This window comes from Leptonotus elevatus, chromosome 9 (assembly GCF_054856555.1).
Source record: "Leptonotus elevatus isolate MCC_2025b chromosome 9, RoL_Lele_1.0, whole genome shotgun sequence".
NCBI classification, from domain to species: Eukaryota; Metazoa; Chordata; class Actinopteri; order Syngnathiformes; family Syngnathidae; genus Leptonotus; species Leptonotus elevatus.
The window spans coordinates 23568712-23594880 of record NC_141247.1 but is presented as its reverse complement, the minus strand read 5'-3'; the positions used below and the strand labels follow the sequence as shown (position 1 = coordinate 23594880).

The window sequence follows — 26169 nt, the reverse complement described above, 5'->3', positions numbered from 1 at the left end:
GGCACACACGCTCGCACATTCGCTCACGTCGCGCTGCTTGTTGCATTATGGGAACACTTGAACTGCGCTTCGAATAGAGTGAAAACCAACAGAGTTGAAACCATAATGAAGGATAATGACGAGGAGTCACCGAGCCAATAATAACGCAACTTGAGTTTCTGCGAGTGTGTGTAAAGAGACACTCGAAATAGGTTTATATTTAGCGGTTATGCTTTTTGTGTATTGTGATGTCACCGGCGGGCAAGATTTTGCCATTTTTAGCGAAATTCAAGCAGCACACCTCCTTAAAATTGGACAAAAGTTTGGAGAGAAACTGACTGTTGGTTTAGAAACACAAGCTAATTGGCCATTTACGGGGATTAAGAGTCCAATACAGTAAAAACCGTCGTGTAATCTACTCCGATAATGTTTGGATTCAATGAGTGCTTCACCCCATTAAAAGGTTAAGGGAGCAGTTGTACTTTTTCCTTGTAAACGGCAGAGTCTCACGGGGATAAATTCCCAGTGAGAGGAAGTAAATGGATGTTCAATAGCCTCCCTTTACATCTCTTTGACGAAGGCACGGTTTGGTATCAGATTCTGATGGTATGATGGACTTGAGCAAAAAAGATTGCGGTTTCATGGTTTTTCACGCAATTATGGCTCTAAAATGTCCTTTAATTTTTTTTTTTTTTTTTTTTTTTTAATAACATTAAAATAAAAATAAAAAAATAAAAAAATGGGGCGGCACGGTGGCTGACTGGTTAGCACGTCCGCCTCCCAGTGCAAAGGTTGTGAGATCGAGTCCGGGCTTTGGCCTTCCTGGGTGGAGTTTGCATGTTCTCCCCGTGCTTGCGTGGGTTTTCTCCGGGTACTCCGGTTTCCTCCCACATTCCAAAAACATGCATGGCAGGTGAATTGGACACTCCAAATTGTCCATAGGTGTGATTGCGAGTATGGTTGTTCGTCTCTGTGTGCCCTGCGATTGGCTGGCAACCAGTACAGGGTGTACCCCGCCTACTGCCCAAAGCCAGCTGGGATAGGCTCCAGCAACCCCCGCTACCCTTGTGAGGACAAGCGGTACAGAAAATGGATGGATGGATGGAACATTAAAATGTAGTATAACGGTAAAAGTAGTTGCCTGCTCAAAAATGTAAACGAGCTGATGTTAGCCTGCCTCGGAAGCAACGCAAAAGTATTTATTTCATCACTTGTGGATATTGATGGTTGCAAAATTGATTTCAAGACAGTGTTACATTATTATTAATTAGAATTTTGGTGAAGAGGGACAGGTGACACTCTAGTAAATGAAAGTGAAGAACTCCAAAAAGAGACAACTTTTTCAGCATGATGGAAATGCGGAAGTGCTGTGGAACCCTGCTACTCGTAAAATTGGAGTTAAAAAAATCGGAATAATTGATGGTCTTCCATTAAAAAAGAAAGAAAGAAGTTTTGGACAAATTTTTTGGGTGCAGAATTCAAAACTGATCTCAGTCTTACTCTATGATGTCAAGTTGTTGAGCTTTAGGAGCCTTGTTTTCTTTAAAAAAAATAAAAGTAAAATGTCAATAAAACACTAAGACGGAATAGTTACAAGCTTTGAAATAAATAAAAAAAAACAGCATAGAACTTACGATATGGCCATGGTTACAAGGTTAATAGAAAAGTTGCCACTTAGCTGTAGATGAGTTCAATCGTAAAATCATCTCTTCTTACTACAGTCTTTCTAGAGCTAATCAGTGAAATTTTGCTTATCTGGGGTGTAAACTGTGGAGAAAAAACTTGACAGAGGGAAAAAAATGCAATTTTGGAATCAGCACACCACTTTTAGTTTTAATCAGCATGAAATATAACAACAGATTTATTTTTTCAAATTCTTCCCCAATGTCATCCTTCATTCCCAAAACAGCCAACATTTTGGACAAGGGGAAAAGTCGTAAGACTCTCAGACAAATCGCTGGGATTCTGTTACTTTGCGCTGACTCCAAAACCGCATTATAAACTCTAAAAAACTGTTGGGTCAAAAGTAACCCAGTTATGGATAAAAAATGGACCGGTCCACTTTATGGGTCAATTTGACCCAACTTTCTGGGTTGTTTTATGCAAAATGACCCAATTTTTTGACCCAAGTAAAGGATCTGACCAATATTTATGAGTTGTCTTACACTAAAACACCCCATTTCTTGACTCAAAGTTGGGTCAAATTTAACCAAGTAGAGGATTGGTCCATTTTTGACCCCACTGTTTTTAGAGTGTACCTTCAATCTGGCAATCGGAAGTCAAACCAGCAACCTTTTAACTCCGTAGGTCTGATTTACACATCATACCCAACGACCAAAATACTGCAGGGCTACAAGTGTTTGAACGTGTAATAAACCACGTCAATTGCACTTATATGACTTCATATATTCAAATCTTACACCAACTTTTTAACCGGAGCCAAACCAGCTAACGACTTTCCAAGCTGATCTTTAATAAAAAACTTGTGAAATGATCAGAAGAGTGAAAATGAATTGCGAGTCATTCTGGATGAAGACAATCGCCACAGCGTCGATACAAGCAGCCCCGGTGGCGATGGGACGGCATTGTCGCGGTAAACGGCAGCGTCGGAGCGGGAACCACAAAGTGATGTCATGATGTCATCGGAGGCTGCTGGCCAGCGGTTAGCGATCGCGCCGAGTACCCCGCCGAGGATGTGGGAGGCGCGCTTATGGGCCGCCGTGTCTCCAAAATAACAACGCGGCCGACAAGGCAGATGACGTAAGGCGCGAGCCCGGCCTCAAAAGACGGACGTGAGCATCTGGACGCTTGGTTAAACGTAATGAGCGCTGAACCGCTGCCCAGTTTGTTCAAGTTGAGTACTCAACCAGAGACCCGCTGGCACAACATGACATAATGCGAACAATTACACCCTGATCATTTCAATTTCCTTTCCTCTCATGAGAATTTAATCTTTTTTTTTTCTTTTTTTTTTTTTATGCTACGCTCAACACTGATGGGAATATCCTACCAGGAGGTTACGATGTCCAACCTCAGAATGTTCCAATTTAAAGTAAACAGTGACAACCGCGATATGGTATTTGTTTTGTTTCTGAATTAGTCATTTGACCGTCAGCAGTCCTGGCAAGAAAAGTAATTTTTTTTGTGGCAGTTTTGACTATTTTTAAAAAAATGATGACAGATGATATATCAACTAATATGGAACTAATAAGCGCAGATACTGTAGACGTATTTCAACTATCGTATTTTAGCGTGTCTTTGGCCGCTAACGTTTGACGTCAGATGACTTCATCTACTATTTGTTCCATTCGGAACTGCGACTTTGCGACGTTCCAAATCTGTTTTTCCAAGTGGTAGGTCGGAAAGCGCCAACCCTCGTGTACCATTAGTCGATTTTATTTGTTTTAATTTATCCATAGCTACGACCTCTTAAACGTCCTTGCAAGACGGGGAAGAGCGGAACCTCAGATGAACCGTGTAAACCTTACTTTGAGGCCGCTTGATATGGATGTCATTCAAAATCAATACCGGTGATGGTTTTGTGGACACCCGAGCTGTTACGATTTTTAATTGTCTGGTGATGACGCTTGACAAGCCTAAAAAGGTTCTTGACTCCGATGGGCATCTACTGGCAGTGGTACGACTCAATTCTCTTACATTGGAGCTGGTGTGGCTCAGTGGTAGAGTGATCCATCTCGCAACCCCGGTTGCGGGTTTGATCCCAGGCCACTGTGACCATTTCTAACCCCCGGTTGCTCCTCATGCTGCGTCATCCGTAGGTGAACGAGTGGTCAAAATGTAAAGCGCTTTGAGGGCCTTTTAAGGTGGAAAAGTGCTATAAATGAAGAATCATAAAGTGTAAAAATATCTGGCAAGCATGTTGAGAGACAAATTTTTTTTTGTCTTGTTGTGATTGTGGGGTTAACTTGACTTTACAATACACAAACAACATTTAAATTGGCAAATTCCTAGTATTGAATATTGGAGCTTGTTTTGTCATTTCCATTAGTGGGGTTTCCATTCATCCATTTTTATTAGAATTTTCCCAAAAATGCAAAAATAAAACTGAATGGAAACGCTAGAAATGTAAAAAAAAAGGCCCAAAATTTGCAAAAAAAAGGGGGATGGATTTTGATGCGTATCGAAAAAAGGAAAATGCGAATTTTGGCTCTGGAAACAGGTTTTGCGAATAAACGCTGACAAGACCGGATGCACGTCGCACATTTTGACCGGATATTACGTCACACGTACTTTTGTAGTACCAAAAGCAATGTCGGACGATAAAGTAAGGTAAGTTTTGGGGGGATGACGAAACAAAAATCCTTTTGGAATTAATTAAAGAAGCGAATATTAATGCAATTTTAGATGGAAAACAGCAAAGAAATGCTACGGCTTATCAAGAATGACAAAAGCAAACTCATACGACGTCATCGCACGGCGCAGTCGCTTCCTGTTTTTCTTCTTCTTCGATTAAATTATTGGTGGATCATATCTCTATGGCGTCGACGTGGCGGAGTCGTAACAGTCATAAGTCGCATGTGCGTTTTGCGCATTTTCAGTAAATTCGCTTAAAAATTTCAAAACAATGGGATGGAAACCCGACTGTTGATAACATTTTTGAGAGAAACAATCAACCAATTGTGTTCGTTTATCTTGACTACATTTAGTATTTTTTTTTTAAAGATAGAAGAACATTGTCAATATGTGCGTCTGGTGTTGCAGCGCTTGTTGAGAACTGGATGTACGTCAAAGCTAAAGCGTGGGAGTATCTATCACTAAGAACGGATCCTGCCAAGATCAAGATTGATCATTTTGGTGTGTGAATAAAATAAAATAAAAATCAATAAGGGTAAGGATCAGAATTGGACGACGATCTCTGCCAGGTCAAAAAAACGTTTGACAATGAGTATTGTCTTGGTTGACATTTGATCTTGGCTACCTTCAGCATATTTTGGTTGAATAACATTTCACTGAACGTTTGAGAAAATGTGAGCCGAAGAGGACTTGAGGATCACGATCTACTAGCCCCAAATCGAACCAACGTACGCGCCGGCGCTCGTCGTCTCACCGTCGCATGTGAAGTCCGGGTTGGCCACGTCCTGGATGGGGATCTCCTTGAGGAAGGCGGGCCTCTGACAACGAGGGTTTCCGCTCACCACTCTGGTCTTCTTCAACCACTGACCCAACCAGGCCAAGTGACAGTCGCACACGTACGGGTTGGACAGAAGGTTTCTGCAAAAAAAAACACGCATGGTTTGGCTCAGCTGAAGATGAAGAAGGCTGATTTTGTTCCAAAGGAGACTGCGGGCGAAGGTGCCATCAATCTGTTGAGCGCCCAATGTAATATTCTACAGACAATGCCTTAGGAATATTTCCTGCTCGTATCCGCAAAAGTGGAACCAAGGCAACTCGGCCCTTCTTCAGTTTTGCATTCAAAACAGACGGGACTCCACAAACAAGCGAGCCAGCCGTTGCTAAGAACAGCAGAATTTCCGTGTTGACTTTACAACACGGCAAACTACTTAGGCACATTTGGTCGTAAAATCGAATACATTTAGATGCAAGTGCATGATGGGGGGGAATAAAAGAGGCCGGGAGAAAAAGGTTATCGTTCATTTTGTATTCATTTTCGGAACTAAATGAGATACAGAGAGGCAGCGATAAGCAGGCCGGGGCGAGCCAACGAGTGAAAGAAACGGAAGAAAAGAAAAGAAGGTTATCTTATTCATCGTATTCCCCTTTTTTCCATGACTTCTCATAGCGTTTTGTTGCCTTTCCGACAGCTCATGCGATATTTATGCTGAGGCATATTAAACCTGATGGGGGGAGGAGGAGGAGGAGGAGGACGAAGAGGAGGAGGAGGAAGGCTTTGCGCGCTGGCATCATCTTCCGAGACAAAAGTTCATCTTGAAATATGAATGATAGGTCAGCACTACTGTGTTGCAGCTTTGGGGACCTTTGTTGCCATGGTTACAATACTAAACAAGCCTATTGACTTTGCTGCAACATTGTCGTGTTGAAAGATGTACCATCACCTTTGCTTGCAACTCCGCCAGACGTCTGTTGCTTCCACGCAATCAAAACTACCTCAAATCGTCACTATTTAACTCATTTGCTCCCCAAAACGTATTTAAATACGTTCTACTTTAAATATTACAATGCTCACAAAAACATATTTATACTTTTTTTTTTACGCTAGAGCATACAGAAGCGTGACAGGTGGCAGCAGAGTATAAGAGATCAACCAGGGTCATGTTGCAATAAGCCATTTCCCTCACTGTTTTAAACAGATTTGTGAATAATGACGAAACTTAGCTATATTCAAATGCTAATTTCGGCAAAACGTAAAAAGATACAAATATACTTTTTTTTCCTGATGAAAGAAGAGACTCTAATCTTTCTTTTGGTAGGTTACATGTTTTTATAGCAATAGAACAACATTTTCTGTGAGCCTTGCAAAATCAGTCAAAATCCGATAAACCAGTTGGGAGCGAAGGGGGTTGCTTCAGTGAAAATGGCTGGGAGTGAGAGAGTTAATGTGACTGACGCCAGGAGCCACACAATGTCCATTTAGTTCAAGCAAGATCTATTATGTCAAAACTCCAAAAGTCTCTAACCAAACGATAGCATTTCCATTCTTTTTAAAAGCATTTTTCCCAAATACCACAATGGTAAAAGGTTGTTGCTATAGCTTAGGAGGGCCAGTGATTTTTTTTCATTTCCTCGCGATGAAATGACCTTGTCGTGTGGCGACCCGACCTCAGCAAAATCCCTTCCTTCCCCTTCCCGACGTGTTAATCTTTTAATTAAACCCACACACTCTACTGGGAAACGAGAGGTGGGCTGGCGGAGGGGACGCTTAAAAAATAAATAAATAATAATACACCAGGCAGATAAGGAAATGAGCAAACTGGCTTTCAGCAACAATTGTACGTTTATGGTGCCAATTAACTCATTCACTGCCATTGACGGCTATAGACGTCATCAATTCATTTGAACTATTTCTATAAAGTAAAAAAAAAAATTCCACTTAGAACAGATATCAAATTTGTGATTAATCGTGAGTTAACTAGTGAAGTCATGCAATTAATTACGATTTAAAAAAAATAATTGCCTGACGCCTCTAATTAAAAAAAATATTTTCTTAAAAAAAAAAAAAAATAATAATTGTCATTATTTTTTAATTTGTAATCTTTTTTTAAAGAAAATATTATTAAAAATGAAGGGCGTCAGACGATTACAATTTTTCACCGTAATTAATCGCATGACTTCACTAGTTACCTAACGATTAATCACAATTTTAAAAAATGAATTGCCTGACACCTCTAATTGTAAAAAATATTTTCTTAAAAAAAAAACAAAACACAATAATTGTAATAATTTTTTTCTTTTTTCTTTTTTTAAACAAAAGATTATTAAAAATTAGGGGCATCAGACGATTAAAATTTGTCATCGTAATTAATCGCATGACTTCACTAGTAACCTCACGATTAATCACACATTTTATATCTGTTCTAATAAAATAAAAACATTCTAAGTTTTCATACTCTTGTTAACAAAAGTGAGAAAAATGTTAAACTAATAGAAATAGTTAAATGAATTTTTGACGTCTATAGCCGTCAATGGCAGTGAATGAGTTAAACATGAACACCGAGACTGATGTAAGGCTAAAGCACAAAAATAAATAGCTCATCTAAAAATAAAAATCCCACTTTATCCGGATTCTGTATGAAAGGAAAGAGCGACTTCTTGAATTATGTGAAAGGAAAAGGAGGCTTTTTGAATGATCTTCTATCGAAGCCGTTCTGCTGAAACTCTGCTGCAAGCTCAAGTTTATGCCGCAATCCGTATTTGCCAAACTTTATGTCAAAACTTGCCTCCAGAAAAGAACGAGGCAGAAACTTGAATCAAAGGTGACGGGTATACGAGCTCTTGTTGTTTTGAGGGGGAGACTTTTACAGTGCGGTATGTGTTCACAGTAAAAAGTAAAGATCAACTTGTGAGGTTTTATTACGCTGATATAATGCGCTATTTACAACCTTCACATGTACAGTAGGTGGTCACAAGATGGAAGACGAGCATCCCTTTCGCTCCCACGTAATCGCAACGGGGAACGCGGCCGATATAACTAGCCTTAGGCTAAGTTTACATGAGAACAAGCTAGGAAAAAAAACGGGGAAATCAATTTCGCTACATTTCAGGTTCTTGCTAAGGTGACAAAAATCTCAGTTCACAAAACAGTACAATTGATTAACCGTTTGTTCAAGGCTAGAAACAATTATAACCTTTAATACCCTTCTACGGCGTACGTATGGTTTTAGAATTTTGTTGTACATAATATGTCAGTTAAATGAGACTAAATTAACAACAATTATTTTACTAACTATAAAACAGTGTGTCTTAAAGGGATACGTGACTCATTAGCCGTTATCAGCAGTAAAAAGTTGTATTTTAGTATTTTTCTTGTACAATTAATAACTTTAAAAACTATTTTTTTCCCACTGGCTGTCGACTGAAGATGACATCACCTGTGCTGATGAAGTAGGTAACGACTAATTATGGCTCACCTGTTTTCTGGGTTTGGTGAGCAAACTGAGCCATGATTGGTCGTTACCTACTTCCTCAGCACGGGTGATGTCATCATCAGTCGACAGCAAGTGGAACAATTTGTATTTAAAGGTATTCATTTTACATGAAAAATAATGAAGTTACCAAATTAATTCTGGACAAAATAACTTTTTGCTGCTGAAAATGGCTCAATAAGTCAAGTATCCATTTCAAGTGTAAGTCAACTTAAACATTTCTTGACAATAATATGTTATATGGGACGTCACTAGTCTAAATACGGTATTCTGGTTGCTATTGCGTTAGTGGAATATAAGTGAAGCAGCAAAATCCAGCCGTTTTTATCCACCTCAGGGGGCGGCCATTTTGCCACTTGCTGTCGACTGAAGATGACATCACAGTTGCTCAGGGCTCAGGCAACGACCAATCACAGCTCACCTGTTTGTTTGTTTTAAGCTGAGCAGTGATTAGTTGTTGCCTGAGACCTGAGCAACTGTGATGTCATTTCCCCTCGACAGTAAGTGGCAAAATGGCCCCGCCCCTGAAATGGATAAAAACAGCTGGATTTTGCTGCTAACTTATATTCCACTAACGCAATATTAACCAGAATACCATATTTAGACTAGTGGGGCTGCATAGAAAATATTGTCAATATTTTTATTTGGTGTGAAATTTCTCAAATATAAAGTATGTGCTTGCGACGCCGCCTAAAGCTACAGGAGGACAAAAAACAAACAAAAAAAAAACATGACTCACATTGTCGACAGAGAGTGCAGGGTGGCAAAGGCTCCCGGGGAGATGCTGGAGATCCGGTTGTCGTACAGCGACAGCAGACGAACCGAGCTCAGGCCGGTAAATGTGGTGTTGTCAATGCAGCTGATCTGGTTGCTCCGCAGCATTCTGGAACGCGTTCAGACAATCCAACCAATAAATCCCTCTTTGTCACTCATCTCTCAATTCTACATGAAAATCAGATTGCAAATATAATTGGCTGGAAATACAAGTTGGCTTACGGGAGGGGAAATGTAATCTGTTAGGCAAATATTTGCACTGGAAGATGAGTACCTGCACACGCGCATTTATGAAGTATTTATAGCAACAACGCGGATGTCAATTGGCGGTTTTAGTTACAAAGACAACACTTAAGTTAATATAGTGTCGGGCAGGTGTTGCCTGTCAAACACTAAACTAATGCCAAACATTCTCATGTTTATACTCCTCTGTCAAAACCAAACATAAGTTTTAAACTGGCCTTTGTCAAATAGAGCGTTAGCCATGTGTGCCTTGGCAACAAAACGTCTACTTTGAGTGGAAGAAAAGAAAAATAAAGCGGATTAAATAGCATAATACGATCTGACCGGTCCCTAAAGGACAACCGCAATGGAGTCTGTCCCGAGACATCAGCCGTGGTCGTCTTGGAGTCACGTGGGCCGCGGCTAATCGAGTTAGTTAGCAAACCGCGGGGAGGCTAACCGAGTTAGCTCGGCTATTACTGTAGCATGGAGCCGCTTAACATGAGACAGAGACGCTTTTGATGCCATTAGAGAGTCATCAGCCCGCACATATATAAATGATAGCATTAGCTGGGTAATGTACAGACGACATTAGCTTGGCACATGATTTGGTGCGCTATCGTGTAACCCCCTAATTGGATGCTAGCCAGCATAGCGTGGGTGGCTAAATGAGGCTGTCATTAGCTTTGATTTCAGGGTGGCTGAATAAACAGTCCCACAGTATCAGTTACTAACACAAATCAAAAAGGCATTTAGGCTGTAAAAGCCAACAATTAATGCGCGTTTAACAGCATCCTCTGCTGATGCTTGGATTCCAGAACATTTTTTTCCCCCTCAACGTTACATAAAAACATCCAGTCCTCCTTCGAACGTTGCGTGTTTGTCATGTTTATGAGCATTCTTCCACCACGATGGCGCACACATCTACCAAGTTAACTAATGTGTTCCGTTATTGATTCCAAATGCAAAAATGTTTGCTGTTCGTATGGGATAGAGACAGAGGCTTGCCACAAATAGCTTAAATCTGTGGGTAATTAGCATGCTCTAATGTATCTATTTGATAAAATTTATGAAGGTTTAGACAAGAGAGAAATGTAAGAAAATGTAAATGCCTCGATGAGAAAAGCGTATAAACTCTGGGGTGAATAGAGGTGGCGAATCCAGGTCCAGAATGTAAAAACTCTGCCGCAGTTTGGCTTTAGTACCCAGGTGCTATCTAGCTAGCTCCCTAGCTAGCTCCCATGGTGCTCGTTTACCTGCTAGCACCAGGGGCTAAAGCAGGGCAGGGTTTTTACTTTCTGGACCTTTGCCGCATCTGGTGGTGAAGGGTTTTAGAATCTTAAAACATTAATAATAAATGTAAAACATAAAGCTAACTACTTCGCGGATTGCATTTATTGCGGGTAGTTTTTGGAACCTAATCCAAACGGAAAATGAAGGAACACTGTATTTGTTTATCAACTGTATTATCCTATAGATGTCACAAATACCTCACTCCCAAAATAATTCCTGGGCACCAAAACGTCACCAGATTGTATCAAAGCACTACTTTTGTCTAAATAAAGCTCCTCAATTCAGTTCAACATAGTTTCTCAGAACCAAGATGCCGCCAAAGTATTTACTGCTTTGACCTCAGCACAAAAACAGAGAAACGGAACGGAGGACTTTTTTTTTTTTTTTTTTTTTTTTTTAATAAATAACCAATTGTGTGAATTATGCAAGGTCAGACTGAACACTTACAGCGTTTTCAAGCCGGCGAGGCCTCGGAACATTCGCCCCTGCAGTCCTGTGATCTTGTTGCCAGTCAGGAGAAGCTCCAGAACCGCAGACGCTCCGTCGAAAGCTCCCTCGCGGATGTCCCGCAGTTTGTTGTTGCTCAAGTTGCTGCAACAAACAAGTCATCATGAACAAGTTGGTCCTAAAAATGACACTTCAGTGACTAGACTAAACATTTACCAGTCAAAAGCACATTTTGAGTATAAGTCTTTTAACTCGTTTACTGCCATTGACGGCTAAAGACGTCAAAAATTCATTTGAACTATTTCTATTAGTTTCAAATTTTTTCCCACTTTTGTTAACAAGAGTATGAAAACCTAGAAAAAAACATGTATTGTACATTTAGAACAGATATAAAATTTGTGATTAATCTTGAGTTAACTAGTGAAGTCATGTGATTAATTACAATTTAAAAAAAATAATCGCCTGATGCCCCTAATAAAACAAAGAAAGAAAAATAAAGATTATTAAAAATTAGGGGCGTCAGACGATTAAATTGTTTAATTGTAATTTAACGCATGACTTCAATAGTTAACTCACGATTAATCACAAATTTTATATCCATTCTAAATGTACAATAAAAAAATTCTAGGTTGTCACACTCAAAAAAATGTGAAACTAAGAAATAGTTCAAATACATTTTTGACGTCTGTAGCCATCAATGGCAGTGAATGAGTTAAAAAAATTAAGGATAAAATAAATGCAATGATTTCTTAATTTCAGCAAAATTATCTGCCAAATAAATCAGAAAAAAATGGACATGATGTGCATCAAAAAAATATATATATTTTACCCGCCTCTACTGCAGGGTCAGTATTGAATACATCTTTGGTTGTCATGGCAACCAGGACTGTAGCTTTCTGCTCCCCCTGCCTAAAAAAACCTCAATTCATCAATTCTATTTTCACTCATAGGTGCAGCACTTCACCACCAAACTGCTGAATTCCACTTGTCAATTAGGGTGCGGATCTGTGCATATGGCGCATACAGTGGACACGTTGCAAAATTCTTAATACAGCGCTTCTAATAGCTCTATTTAAGAGACATCTACATCTACAATCTGAGGTTTACCCAGAGCAGTGACATCCCTTTGCCATAAAAAAAGGAACAACAATTAAAGCATGCTATCCACAACCTCTACTGCGGGGTCAATGCAGAGTACAACTTTTGTTACCGTGGCAACTAAGGATGGCGCCACTTGTTGAGCCCAAAACTGAGTCCATCTCAGCAAACCCCTGTAATAACACCAAAGAGGCGTGACTGTATTTTCATTCATGGGGGCAGCACTTCATCACCGAGATGGCGAATTCCACTTGTCACTGAGTCCATTCTTGTCACACTTCCTGCATTAGCTCTCGTTAGCTTGTGCAGGTGTACCCTCCTGTTGCTCTTCGGCAACCTGAGGATTTCCTGTTGCGTCCTCACTATCATCTGACAAGTGACGACCATCTATCTCCCGGCAAAAAATTAAAAATGAAAAGCCACAAAGACAATAAGTCGAGATGATGCCTATCGCGGCCCCCGAGGATCCTCGGGGAAGCCGCGCGCACACGCCGCCTCTTATCGGCGCCGTGGGAGAGGAAGAGGATGAGAGGATGAAGAACAGACGGAAGGAATTGAGAGGAGCAAAATGGAAATGAGAGCGCGGACAATCTATATCGGCGGTGACGCTGCGGGATGGTTAGCAATTTCCTCTCCAATAAATCAACTGTTGGTCTTTTTTTTTTTTTTTTTTTTTTCTCAACACACAACCTGACTCCATCACACTGCGCACACACACGAGAGCAGGTTGTAGATAAAGCAAAGTTGTAAATCCAAATCCAAGGCCAATCCTCGATTTCCGCTTAATATTGGCCTCCTCTTCTTCCGTCTCTCGTCCATTTCCTCTTCCTCAACTTATTTGTTTCCGCCTTTTCCGTCTCAATTTCCCTCCCCGTGTGCACTTGTTTTGTTGTTCAAACTTTGCTAAAAGCTGAATAGATTTGTTAGCATTAAGCTATAGCGAACAAAGCGGAAAAGTACTAGGGGTGTCAAAATGAGTGCGTTAATTTTGAATTTAAAGTTCATTTCATGTGTGATTAATGACTGCTTCTTATTTGCAAAGGCTGTACTGGGGGAATTCCAGGCGCAACGCAGTGGACGCGTCCACGTCAAAATTTTGCAATAATAAATTTTGTAACTGCATATATCTGTGGAGACTGGGGTCAAGTTGTATTTTACAGTTACTTCATGTTAAAGAAAAATGCACTGAGCTGTCACCAACGTCTTAAAAATGCAATTATGCCATCTAGTGGCAGAAAAAATTACCTCAACACAAATCAATATCACACTTACAGAACAGTAAATCTTTTTGATTTTAACTCAGTTTTATGAATTATTATGAAATTACTGTATCAATGACGAAAAGATGCAGCCATATTTGTATTAGTTTCAATTTTTTTCCACTTTTATGTTAACAAGAGTATGGCAATTTAGAAAAACATTTATTGTACATTTTATTGTATATTTAGAACTGATATAAAATTTGCGATTAATGATGAGTTAACTATTGAAGTCATGTGATTAATTACGATTTAAAAATCGCCTGACAACCCTAATTACAACGCAACCGATCTTTCAACTAATTTGTCCATCATAGATGATTTTCAAATCTCCGCTGTTGTATTTTACAATGTAAAAAATTTGCAGAATTTCACAAGTTACTTCATGTTAAAGATTAGATCGCTTTTAATATGAAAAGAAAAATGCACTGAGCTGTCACCAATGTCTTACAAATGCAATTATGCCATCTAGTGGCAGAAAAATGACCCTCAACACAAATCATATCACACTCATTTTACATTTTATGAATTATGAAATGACTATTAGTTCTAATAAAATACTATTAGTTAAAAAAATATATAATAATAAATAAAAATAATAATAATAATAAAAATAATAAAAAATAAAGAGCAATGATGATGACATTTCCAAATGAACAATACTGAGCTCTTTAGAAAAGAAAAAGAAAGAAGAAAAAAATAATTAAATAAATAAATAAATAAAATACTATTAGTTTCATATTTTTTCAAAATGTTATGCTGACAAGAGTATGAAAACTTCTGGGGTGTGGGGGCAAACATTTAGAACATACAAATGATATGATTGATTCTGAGTTAACTATTGAAGTCATGTGATTAATTACGATTAAAATTGGTATCGCCTGACAGCCCTAAAAGGTACGTAGCGTTTTTTTGATGCACAATATACAATTCAGCTTGAAGTCTGTTTTTTTAAAGAATTTTTCATTCTCTGCTTCTAATGTTGAGTTGAGTTCACTGGCATCACAAAGCTCAATTATTTCCCTCAGCTCGGCTCTCGAAAAACTCATAAAATGGGTCACTTGCATCACACGGCACTGTATTATCCTTAAATTAATCGATCTCGACAGCGCCAATCAAAACTAAACATTAGAACTTGAGCAAAAGCATACATTTTCATCAGGCCGCCCCTAATCTCACATCCGGCGCGAATAATGTTTTATTCATGCTCAATTTTGCAGTGCAGATTCCTAGTAAATTCTTGTCAGAACACACCGAAAGAGATCAGCGTACGCCAGCTCGGTATAAGAGAACACGGGCGGAACAAATGTTGAAACGGTCGACAGGGAACGGCCACCTAATTTGCATAATAATGAGACGTCCCCTGAACTAGACAGATAACGTTTGCTCCGTGCGTGTGCTGCTGCCTTAACAAACATATATAGAGCAAGTTGCGGGGACCTCCAGAATGATCGCACTGCCGCCATTGCACGCATCAAGGCGTCAACGGACCCAAAAAAAGGAAAATGGTCTCACTCGACTGTCAGATCAAGCTAGAAATGCATGCTTGTTGACATCCACAATATATCATCAGGTGTCATCCAGCGGTTGGGGAAAATAATGATCGGATCCCTTGTACAACTTCTAAGATTGCTTACAAAGAAATGATTGACAGCTATAGACGGCAAAAATTCATTGGAACTATTTCTATGAGTTTAACATTTTTTACCACTTTCGTTAACAAGAGTATGAAAATCTAGATTTTTTAAATTGTATGAGAACAAATATAAAATTTGTGATTAATCGTGAGTTAACTAGTGAAGTCATGCGATTAATTACAATTAAAAAATGTAATCGCCTGACGCCACTAATTTTTTGTAATCTTTTCTTATAAAAAAAAAAAGATTATTAAAAAAAACATTTTTTTTTAAAGAAAATATTATTCAAAATTAGGGGCATCAGGCGATTACAATTTTTAATCGTAATTAATGGCATGACTTCACTAGTTCTAAATGTACAAAAAAAATCTATTGTTTCATACTCTTGTTAATAAAAATGGAAAAAAATGTAAAACTAATAGAAATAGTTCAAATGAACTTTTGACGTGTATAGCCGTCAATGGCAGTGAATGAGTTAAGACAATAGACAGAATATCAGTCAAAATGCACAAAAATACACGTTATAAAAGTAGCATGAATTAAGTATTTGACCTCTTATAGGAATACATTTCTGATCATCCAATCTCATGAATGAAAATATAATGTATAAAATACTAGAATCCTTGTCCAGCAATGGTTTTCATTTAGTTGTAATTTTGTAAAATTAATTATTTATAATAATTAATGTTCACTATATAAATGTAATTATTTTAAGAAATTTTTAAAATGACAATTTAACAATTTTGCCAGTTGTCTGCTAACCCACCTATTGCAAAAAAATACTAGAATCCTTATCCAGCAATGGTTTGAATTTAGTTGTAATTTTGTCAAATTAATTATTTATAATAATTCATGTTCACTATATAAATTTAATTATTTTAATACATGTTTTAAATGACAATTTAACAATTTTGCCAGTTGTCTGCTAACCCACCTATCGCATAAAATACTAAAATCCTTATCCAGCAATGGTTTGAATTTAGTTGTAATTTTGTCAAATTAATTATTTATAATAATTCATGTTCACTATATAAATTTAATTATTTTAATACATGTTTTAAATGACAATTTAACAATTTTGCCAGTTGTCTGCTAACCCACCTATTGCAAAAAAATACTAGAATCCTTTACAGCAGCAATGGTTTTAATTTAATTGTCATTTTGTAAAATTAATCATATATAATTTGAAAGTAAATGAAAGTTTATTATTATTAATTTTTTTTTAATTTTAATACATTTTTAAAAATTACAATTGAACAATTTTGCCAGTTGTCTGCTGCATGCCTGGAGAGGTTGTTAGCTAAGAGAGCTAGCAGCAAGTTGATGGAGTGTGAGGATGATCATGACAAAGTTCAAAAGGAGCCGCCAAAGGAATTTGAATGTCATCATGACCTCAGTCGCCAAGAAAACAGTTTTTTACCCTTCGGTGCCCCCCTTGCCCAAGAAGGCTCATGCGCTGGCACGCTTAAACAGCGGGCATGTGAAAGACTCTTGAGGAAGCAAGAAAGTGCTGCGTCACAATGACCCATACGTACATTTTCCTCAAGTTGGTCAGCTTCTTGAACATCCCGGACGCCTCCAGTACGGCGATCTCGTTGTCGTTCAGCCGCCTGCGCGGCAAAAAGATCAATTCGGTCACAATTTCCATCTTTCAAAGCAAACACAGTTTTAAAAAAAAAAAACAGACTGCGAGAAGGTTCGCCTTGAGTGACTCTTCAAATGTTAACAAGGCAAGAGAAACGATGTTGCTAATTTAGCGCACAGGGTGAAAAAAAAAAAAAAAAAGAGGACGACAATGAATCACTTCTATGGGGTCATCAATACCCGCAATGCCCAAAGCCCTGACAAAAGCAGACATCTGCTTTATTGAGGCTATTTTTTACTTTGCTAGTTTAGCACAATTGAGGTTATAATGCGCTGCATATATAGGCATGAAAGACAACTTTAATCACACTATAAAGTATGTGATCTCAGAGAGTGTCTTTAAATATGAAGATATTCTCACCAATAAATGTCATAGCAGGTGGGAGGAAGAATCCACAATAATGTTTTAATGAGGCAGGTTATAGAGGCCATTGGTTTTTCTGGATGCGTGTTTTTAAGTGTAAGATGTCGTGCGTAAAAATTTCAAAGATGAATATTTTCATATTTTGTTATATGGGCATTACGATTCCAGTAGTGTATTATTTTATTGTGATGCATAATACTGTTATGAATATTTAATACTGGTAAAAAAAATCACCAATTTCAGGCCAATACTAAGACTTTAATACTACATCCTATTTTCAGGTTTGTGTCTTTTGAGAAATTGCTGAATACAGCAGACAACATAATAATGATGTTTTTTTTTTAATTACTAAATTCCATAATTGGACATTTTGGCTCTCAAAACATGTATAGAAAAAACACTCCAAAACATTAAACTGCATAGTGAGGAATGGGGGTGGGAATCTTTGAATGTCTCACGACTCGATTCGATTCCGATTTTTGGGCCTGCGATTCGATTCAGATCAGAATCAATTTTCGATTAAGAGCGATTTTTGATTCAAAATGATATGATTGACAATGATTTTTTTGCTTCAATCTAAAGATTGAATTGTAATGATCTACTCCTGTCTGACTCGCTAATGCTAATTAGCGCGCTACTCGAACGGCTCCACACTGCAAAAAAACAACTTTTAATGGAATAACTTGATCGTGACTTTTTCCTTCTAACACTCTAATGTGGCTACAACTTAACAGTGCGTTAGACCGCGTGGAACCACACTGCCCCTAAGTGGCCAAATCGGGTACAACATAAATAGCGCTCCAAATAAAGGCAACGATTCTGAATCGTACTAAATGAGAATCGATTTCTGAGCTCTCTCTAAAAAAAAGAAAAAGAGAATAGATTTTTGGGCACACCCCTTGTGAGGAATACGCATAGCACAATAAAAAGGGATTTATAGTCGATACATTCTTGACTGGATTTTGGCCTGTTTTACTGTCACTTCCCCTCTCTCCTCACCCCTCTCCACCATCCAACATTGAGCAAGCATTCCTTTTTATTTCATCTTCCACTTATGTCGATTTTTCTTTTATTTCGTGTATGTATGCCTTTTACATGTCTCGTCAAGTCTATTTATATAGCCCTTAATCACACAAGAGTCCCAAAGGGCTTCACATGCCCCACCCAGTTGACAAATATCAACGACATCCCCTGATCGAACCGCACGCCGCGTCTCGCTTTTGGCAAATTCCTCGTTTGGAATGCATGAAAGAAAATCATCATTCGCAATATTTGCGCGGAGGTCCTTGCATCTGAATGACAGAGACAGCCATTATTATCATCAAGGTTCTTTGTATTCCGCACTCATTTGTATTCTTGGACCATTTGTATATATTTCTTTATGAATATTTGAGTTCCTCTGCATCAGTGCGCTTTGCGGCAACCAGTGTTTTCCCTTTATGCGCGCCTCTGAGGAGTCGACTTCATCTCGTATTGCTTCGCCGTCCTTACATTTCATGTCGTTCTTTATGTCGAGCGGCCCCGCTGAATACCGAGCAGGTCGTCGTCTTGGGCTCTTTTCTTATTATAATAATCCCCTATCAGGCTCCGGTAGAAGCTGAACACAGAGCCACAATACTTTAAGCCTGCTCACAATGTAATCAGGATATCCCTGTTGCATATTGCGCTCGTTGCGCTGGCCCATTTATCACTGCAAAAAAAAAAAAAAAAAAAGGATATAAGGGACTGTTCAGTATGCTAGTGTGAGAGATGCCGGATGTCATGATGGCTCCTTTGGGGTCTCCGAGGGAGACGGGACATTTTTTTTTCTTTTTAACATGGAAGCTAAAAAAAATAAAAATAAAAATGAAAGAAGAAGATAGCGACTGACACGGCAAGATTGGGAATGTTTCGTGTATTCCTACAGGAGATGTGAGGTGCACTTTTTGTGAAGGTGTGCTGTAGATATTGGAGCGGCAAAAAGTTGATTTTTCATGTTGCAGTCCCTTTTAAGTGAATTCTAAGATTTGTTCCTAAATGCGGCGGAAGCTCAATTTAACAGATCGGAAATAGTGTCCAGTCCACTCAAAACTTTTTACAGTACCCAAAGTCTGTTCGGTCCTAAGACGGCGTATCAGGGCCACGTATATATATATATATTTTTTTTAATTTTTTTTTTCAGAGGGGGGTTAATATTCAGAGAAAAAACTTGCAAATTTGCCACTCTATAAAGTCGGAAATTTGCCAGAAAAAAAACTCCTACGAAAAATACACGTATCGTACTACTCGGATGTTTGCAATACTTTTTGGTCGGATTTTCAAACAAGGAGATCGTAATTGCTTTAGCAGAGATTAACCGTATGATGTTTGAAGCGTTGGGTACGTCCAGCAACAAAGATGCCTTTAAGTTAATTTGTGAAAATGTATATTTACTTGTACATTTATGTTTCCAGAATTATTATTTACACATTCATACATTTTTTTAATTTATTTTTGTACAAGTATCGAAGTTGATGTGTCAAATCTGCTGTTCTCCTAAAGTAGGCTAGCTTCTGATTGGTTAGTGTTTAGTCAGCTGACAGCGGATCAGGAAGTGTTGTCGCGCTAGCTGCGGTGAATGACGAGTAAAGTTTAAATTAAGAATGAAACCGTCGCCATCCTGCCTTTTCATTTTATAAGCAGTGTCCCATTAACCGCCAACCAACCCTTACAGACTATAGACTACAGCTACGCCACGTGTATTTGTCGTAAGTTTCTGAGTTATTTTCTCGCAAATTTGCCACTAGCAAATTTGCCACTCGTTAAAGTGGCAAATTTGCACGTTTTTTTTCTCGGACTATTGCCCCCGCCCTATAAAAAATATATACATTTATGCGTGGCCCTAATACGCCGTCATACGTTCCATAATTGGTTGCAATTCGCCAACGCACCAGTAAATGGCGCTGTGGCGCCATCAAGGGATATGTTGGTCAAATGATTGCGGCTTGCATTCATCACTGATAAACGTACTTATAGTAGACTAGAGCAGGCTAAAAAGTGTGCCAAGGTGGCGGCCATGTTGGTAGGGCATCAATTTTCGTTAGATTTTCGTTTTCAATTGAGTTAATTTTTGTTTTTAAAGTGGATGTGTTAGTTTTTATTCATTGATAATTGAGGTTTTATTAGTTTTAGTATTAGTGTTAGGTTTAAAAAAAATATATAGATTATTCGTGGAGTGCAGACAAAAAAAAGATCTGTATCGTGTAACAAAGTAATTTATGTTCGACCTTCTTTCTTCTCTACATCCATACGGTAACACTGAAATAAATACACTGGAAATTAACCCAGAAAGTTCATGTATAAAATTAGTTAACATAAGAAAATGTAAATTTTTGCTATAATTAGTTTTATAAAATGTTTAAGTATTCTTTTATTTTACACGATCGATCAAGATTTTATTTTATTTAATGAAAATGTTCTTCTCAATTTTAATGTTAGGTACTTCATTAGTTTTTTTTTTAACTGTAAAAACCTCGGTTTGATGGCGACAAATTCAGAGCCTACATACGCTTATTTCAGAGACGTTTTGCAATTCAATTTGAAAGGACAAGCACGTGTGAAGTAGTGTTTCTTCTTGACAGCGCCACCAATAGGCCTGGCATGCATATTACAACAGCTTCAGTTCTGAAATTGTTTCCACACAAGACATTGTTTCGCAAACGCATGCTTGCGGTTGATCATCTTTTTGCATGACTTACAGGTCGGTGGTGTGTTCGGGGATGTGTGAGGGAATGCGGGTCAGTTTCAGATTGGAACAGTCCACCATGGTGCCCTCGCAGCGGCATTTCTCGGGACAAACCAAGTCCTGGAAACAGTCGCCGCTCAGACGGCTGCGATAGTCCTCTTGACCTGTCCACAAGGGAGCGACAAAAAGTGACTAAGGCGGGAAAACAAAGCCGACTCATTTGCATGGTATGATCGTGTTCGTGGAATTTCTACAAACATACGGAATTCCTGCATTCTAATTAAAACACACGCACACTTGAATATGACTTTTCCCATCAGCATAGTAAAGTTTGCTCCTCTCATGAGCGGAATAATTTATTTTTAATAAAGTCTCTGGGCTGCCACAACCATCGGTTGTTATAAGGGTGAAAAGTAAGGAAAAACAGTTGAAGAGATATCCTTTTTTTTTAAGAATACAGAAAGCTCATTAGTTGTTACTTTAGTGGCAACAGAAGAGGGTTTTAAAAAGGGGCGCTGGGATGAGCCATGCTAGCCACTGAAGCGCTGCCGTACAACCGTTTTGCAGCTGGAGCAGGTGTGCGAGCGACCTCAAATCTCAGCGGACGTGTCGTGCATTAATTAAAGTGGCGATTAGCGGTACCGTCGCTACTCGCTACCTGTTTCTTCTGTTCCAATCTCAGGTCACTTCCAATTTAGTTTGTCATGACTTCATTTAACAATACACAGTGCGGTCATTTAAAGCTAGAGTGGAACACATTATTATTAAATCACTTCAAATTCTTCACTTATAGAAAAAAAATTAATGTCTCCCAATACAGACCACCAAATATGAAGAAAAAAAAAAAGGTTCAAATACGCAATTTTTTTTCATTGCGCTGCACAGTGAGTGAGTTCATCAGTCAAAACGAGACACGCTGACAAATGAGCACATTCATTCGAGGGGCGACAAGAAAATGGGCAGGGCGCAAACAAATTATTAGACACTACGGCACAGCAACAAAGTAAGCTAACGTGACCGTGGCATTTACATCCAATGAGTACGTCACTGCAAAAATGAATCTTGAAAAGCTAAAAAAAGTGATGAGATTAGAATTGTATTGCGTAATTTAAGCAAAGTTATCTGAAAAAAAATCTATACAAAAATAGCTTGCTACCAATGTTTTAAAACTGACCTATTCTAAGACATAGCTAGCTAGCTAGCTTGTTTTAAAACTGACCTATACTAAGAAATAGCTAGCTGGCTAGCTAGCAAGCTAACTGCCTATCACAAATCATGCCTATCACGAATGAAGAATGCTAGAAGTAATCATTTTACCCTGATTTTGATCAATTTAATCTTGGTTAGATGTTATTTTTAGCAATGTAGCATCTTGGTTTTGCCAAGTACAGTAGACCTGTGTATGAAGCCGAGTGGGCACCATGCAGTGGAAAAGGGGCATTCATGTCACAGTCTTTCACAGATGACGCGCTTGATTGCAACATCAGTTAAGGCTCCGAGTCACGTGATTGGCCGGTAGACGCAGGCGAGCGTGTGCCGGGCGGTCCCTGGCGCTTGACGGAACCATGTGATGCCACAGCAGGCGGGGCCACATGGTTAGATCAAGCACAAGAGACAGCTGCACGAGCCAATCAGAGCGCGGGTCCACACAGGAGGCGGGGCATGGGAGGCAAGAGGGGCGAGGGGAGCAAACAGAGCGGGAAGAGAGGATGGCGGCGGCGAAGGTCCAGAAACGTCCAGGGAGCAAGAGGAGATGCAAGGAGAGGGCAGCCAGAACCAGTTTGAGGTGTCATTATAGGCGCCAACGGCATCAGTGGTTTTCAGTTTTCCATTGTACCACCTAAGTTTTGGCTAACCACCATCATGACAAAAATGCAGTAGTGTCGGAAAAACAGAGGTTTTAGTCCTAAACGTAAGCCACTGTAACATTATACGTAGTTTGAAAATGAACACGACTGGAACAGTCAAGACGTTAGTAGTGATACAACAACATCAAACTGATCTCTTAAAAGAAAAAAAAATCAGACTTATAAAGACACAACAAATTCTATTATCAAATCTTTTATCAACTCAACATGTAGCATGTTGTCTGTGAGCTAGCTAGCTTTTAAGCTAGCAAAACGACAAACCGCCCCTCACCCTCCTGAAGCTTTGCTAACGTGGCAAACTAAAAAATGCTAAATTAGCTAATAGTAACAACTACAAATGGACATCTTTCTTGCGTTTTCTTTTAAAGAATTTGAGAAATTTTGAAGGCTAGGCTTTTTTTTTTTTTAACACTTAGCCCAAAACATTCTTTCTGCCAAAATCAAACATTTCTCTTAAATACATTTTAAAATCTTATAAAGACAAAACAAATTCTATTTTCAAATATTTTATCAACTTATTGCTCAACTTGTCACATGTTGTGTATGAGCTAGCTAGCTTTTAAGCTAGGACCCCCCCCCCAATAGCTTTGCTAACGTGGCAAACTAAAAAATGCTAAATTAGCTAATAGTAAAAACTACAAAAGTACATCTTTCTTGTGTGTGTGTGTGTGTTTTTTTAGAGAATTACAATTCTATTTTCAATTACCACAGTTACTTACATCTTATGTTGTGTTGCTGATCTCAAAGAGGTTAAAAAAAAAATACACAATCCTATTTTGACTAGTAGATGTAGGGAGGGTCATCAGAAAATTCCTCAAGTACCCACACCTGAAAACTACTTTCCTAAAATCGGCCACGCTCTTGATGCCCTTTTTGTGCGCTGCCCTTACCTGTGCAACGGAACTTCTTGCCTTTGACTTGACTGATGCGCTTGTTGGCCAGCCTTCTGGGGTGGCTGCAACGCGCCCCGCTGGTCTCGATGGGGTTGTCGAACAGAAAGTCGGCCAGCCACTTCAGGTGACAGTCACACATAAAGGGATTCTGGGCCAGATGACTGTGGGGGGGGGCAGAAAATGCATCTGTCACTGTGTGCTTTCTTTATACTGCTGCCCGGTGACTATGACAGTCGTCAGTGCCGATTTGTGAGGAACTGCTTTATTTACCTCATTATTTTAACACTTTTTCATCTGATATTTTGTACAACAGCTCTTTAGGCTACACGTGTCTGCTTAAATGTCAGTCCCGGGTTTTGCTTGGTCTCCTTTTTAGGTTTTTAAACAAGACTAGGGACTGGGTAGGCATCTCAAAGAAAATCCTATTTATCTTCTTTTTTTCTTTCCTGCGGCTTTTGTTGACCCCCGTGAGTTCGAATCTATCAGCCTTTTCCTGCGGCGTTCCTCAAGGGTCAATCTTAGGGCCCCATCCTTTTTGCGCTCAACATGCAGACAATTTAATTAGCTTGTGTCGTTGTTGTTAAGACAAAGAGTTTGTAAGTACTTACAGAGTTTTGATGGAGCGCAGCGGTGTGAAAAGTCCCTTGCTGATGGTTTGCAACTTATTGTCATACAGCGAGAGGAGATTGAGATTGTGCAAGTCCTGGAAGGCGTTGACGCGGAGGCAGTTGATCTTGTTGGCGTTCAGGAGGCTGAAACAAGCGAGGATTTCACAACTTTCACATTTCGCTGCATGCTTGGTGAGAATTGGCGAGAAGCATTTTTTAATGGCATCAAATGCATTGTGAGGGTGTGAAAGGCAAGGTAGGAGACGGGGATAACGGGGGATGCAACCTTTGTCTCTACCCGGATGATCACACCCAAATGTGCAGAAAAATTACCGGCTGGATTCGCTCATCCTCATTGTCTTTGCTTGACTTCACTTTACGAGGGAAAAGTCCCAGAACATTAGCAGTTTCCGCTGGTAGACTGCAGCGTTTGCAAGGACCATATGTCACACTTACGTTGAATTCTTTATTTATTTTTGACCACATCCTGCAACGCTGCCGCAGTTTTGAATGTCACCCCCACAAGAATTCATGAGCAGCACACACTTGTGTTATTATATGATTACTGTTCAGTGTTTGACACACGCTGGCGGAGGACAGATGTAGAGACATTTGTCTTTCTGATTCATAATCTTTGCATTCACTACGGTGAAGCCTTTGTACAGATTGGGGTACTTACAGTAGCTGCAGGGACACCAGGCCGTCAAACAATCCTTTTGGCAGCTCAGCGATCTTGTTGCCGTAGAGCACCCTGCCGGTACCGGACAGTCAACAATGTCATTATTTAGGCCACGATGTGCATCAAGCACCATTTTCAACATTTGAAGTAACTGGAATTTATATACAGAAAAAATGCAAAAAATAAAATAAAAATTACAGTAATATGTAAGATTTTTATAGTAATTAACAGGTTGTACAATAATTAGCTGACAACTTTTTTTTTTTGCCAGTTAGTAACTTATTTAATCTAAAATGTAATTTATATACAGTACAGAAAAAAATGCAAAAAAAAATACAGTAATATGTCAGATTTTTATAGTAATAAACAGGTTGTACAATAATTAGCTGGCAACTTTTTTTTTTTGCCAGTTATTAACTTTTTTAAATCTAAAATGTAATTTATATACAATGTAAAAAAATGCAAAAAAAATACATTAATATGTAAGATTTTCATAGTAATTTTACAATAATTAACTGGCAACGCTTTTTTCGCCAGGTATTTACTTATTACTTATTTAATTTACATCTTAAAAAGTTAAACGGAAAAGTAAATACCATAGCTCTCTATAGTTTTCTCAAGTTCATATTTTTTTGCAGAAATTAAAAAATACCTGAAATCTTAAACTTTCCCATTTCTCTGTTTTAATGTCGAAAAAAATATTCAGAAGGTTCCCAGGGTAAGCAGCATCTCAGAAAGTTAACTGAAAATGTAAATAGTTCCCTGAGATTAAATTAGTTTTAACTTGACCTTTTATAAGCCGTCAGATTTTGAAAAAAGGCCGATACCGATATTTGCCAAAATGCCAAATATCGGCTCTAATAATCGGCCAGATTGATTATCGGTCTATCCCTTTACAACATACAGTAGAAGAACACAAAAAACAAAAAGAGCAATGATGATGACATGTCGAATCGGTAAAATTACAGAATGAACAATACTGAGCTCTCTCCGAAAAAATAAATAAATAATAATAATTAAAAATACAGTACAAGCACAATTTTCAACATTTTGTTGAATTATAAGTAACTGTAAATTATATACAGTAAAAAATGCAAAAAATTACAATAATATGCAATA

The 26169-nt window shown here is 38.6% G+C and overlaps 1 protein-coding gene across 2 annotated transcripts in view; it reads right to left on the bottom strand.

Moving 5' to 3' along the window:
• slit3 (slit homolog 3 (Drosophila)) overlaps positions 1 to 26169 on the bottom strand; it is a 240606-nt gene that overhangs the window by 48847 nt on the left and 165590 nt on the right. For both annotated transcript variants that reach the window (XM_086084418.1, XM_086084417.1), the window contains exons 12-19: positions 25051 to 25122; positions 24372 to 24515; positions 23761 to 23924; positions 21016 to 21166; positions 16827 to 16901; positions 11298 to 11441; positions 9301 to 9444; positions 5048 to 5211 (exon numbers count right to left, since the gene is read on the bottom strand). In XM_086084418.1, the coding sequence (XP_085940544.1) occupies positions 5048 to 5211; positions 9301 to 9444; positions 11298 to 11441; positions 16827 to 16901; positions 21016 to 21166; positions 23761 to 23924; positions 24372 to 24515; positions 25051 to 25122 (1058 nt within the window). The remainder of the gene's footprint in view (positions 1 to 5047; positions 5212 to 9300; positions 9445 to 11297; positions 11442 to 16826; positions 16902 to 21015; positions 21167 to 23760; positions 23925 to 24371; positions 24516 to 25050; positions 25123 to 26169) is intronic.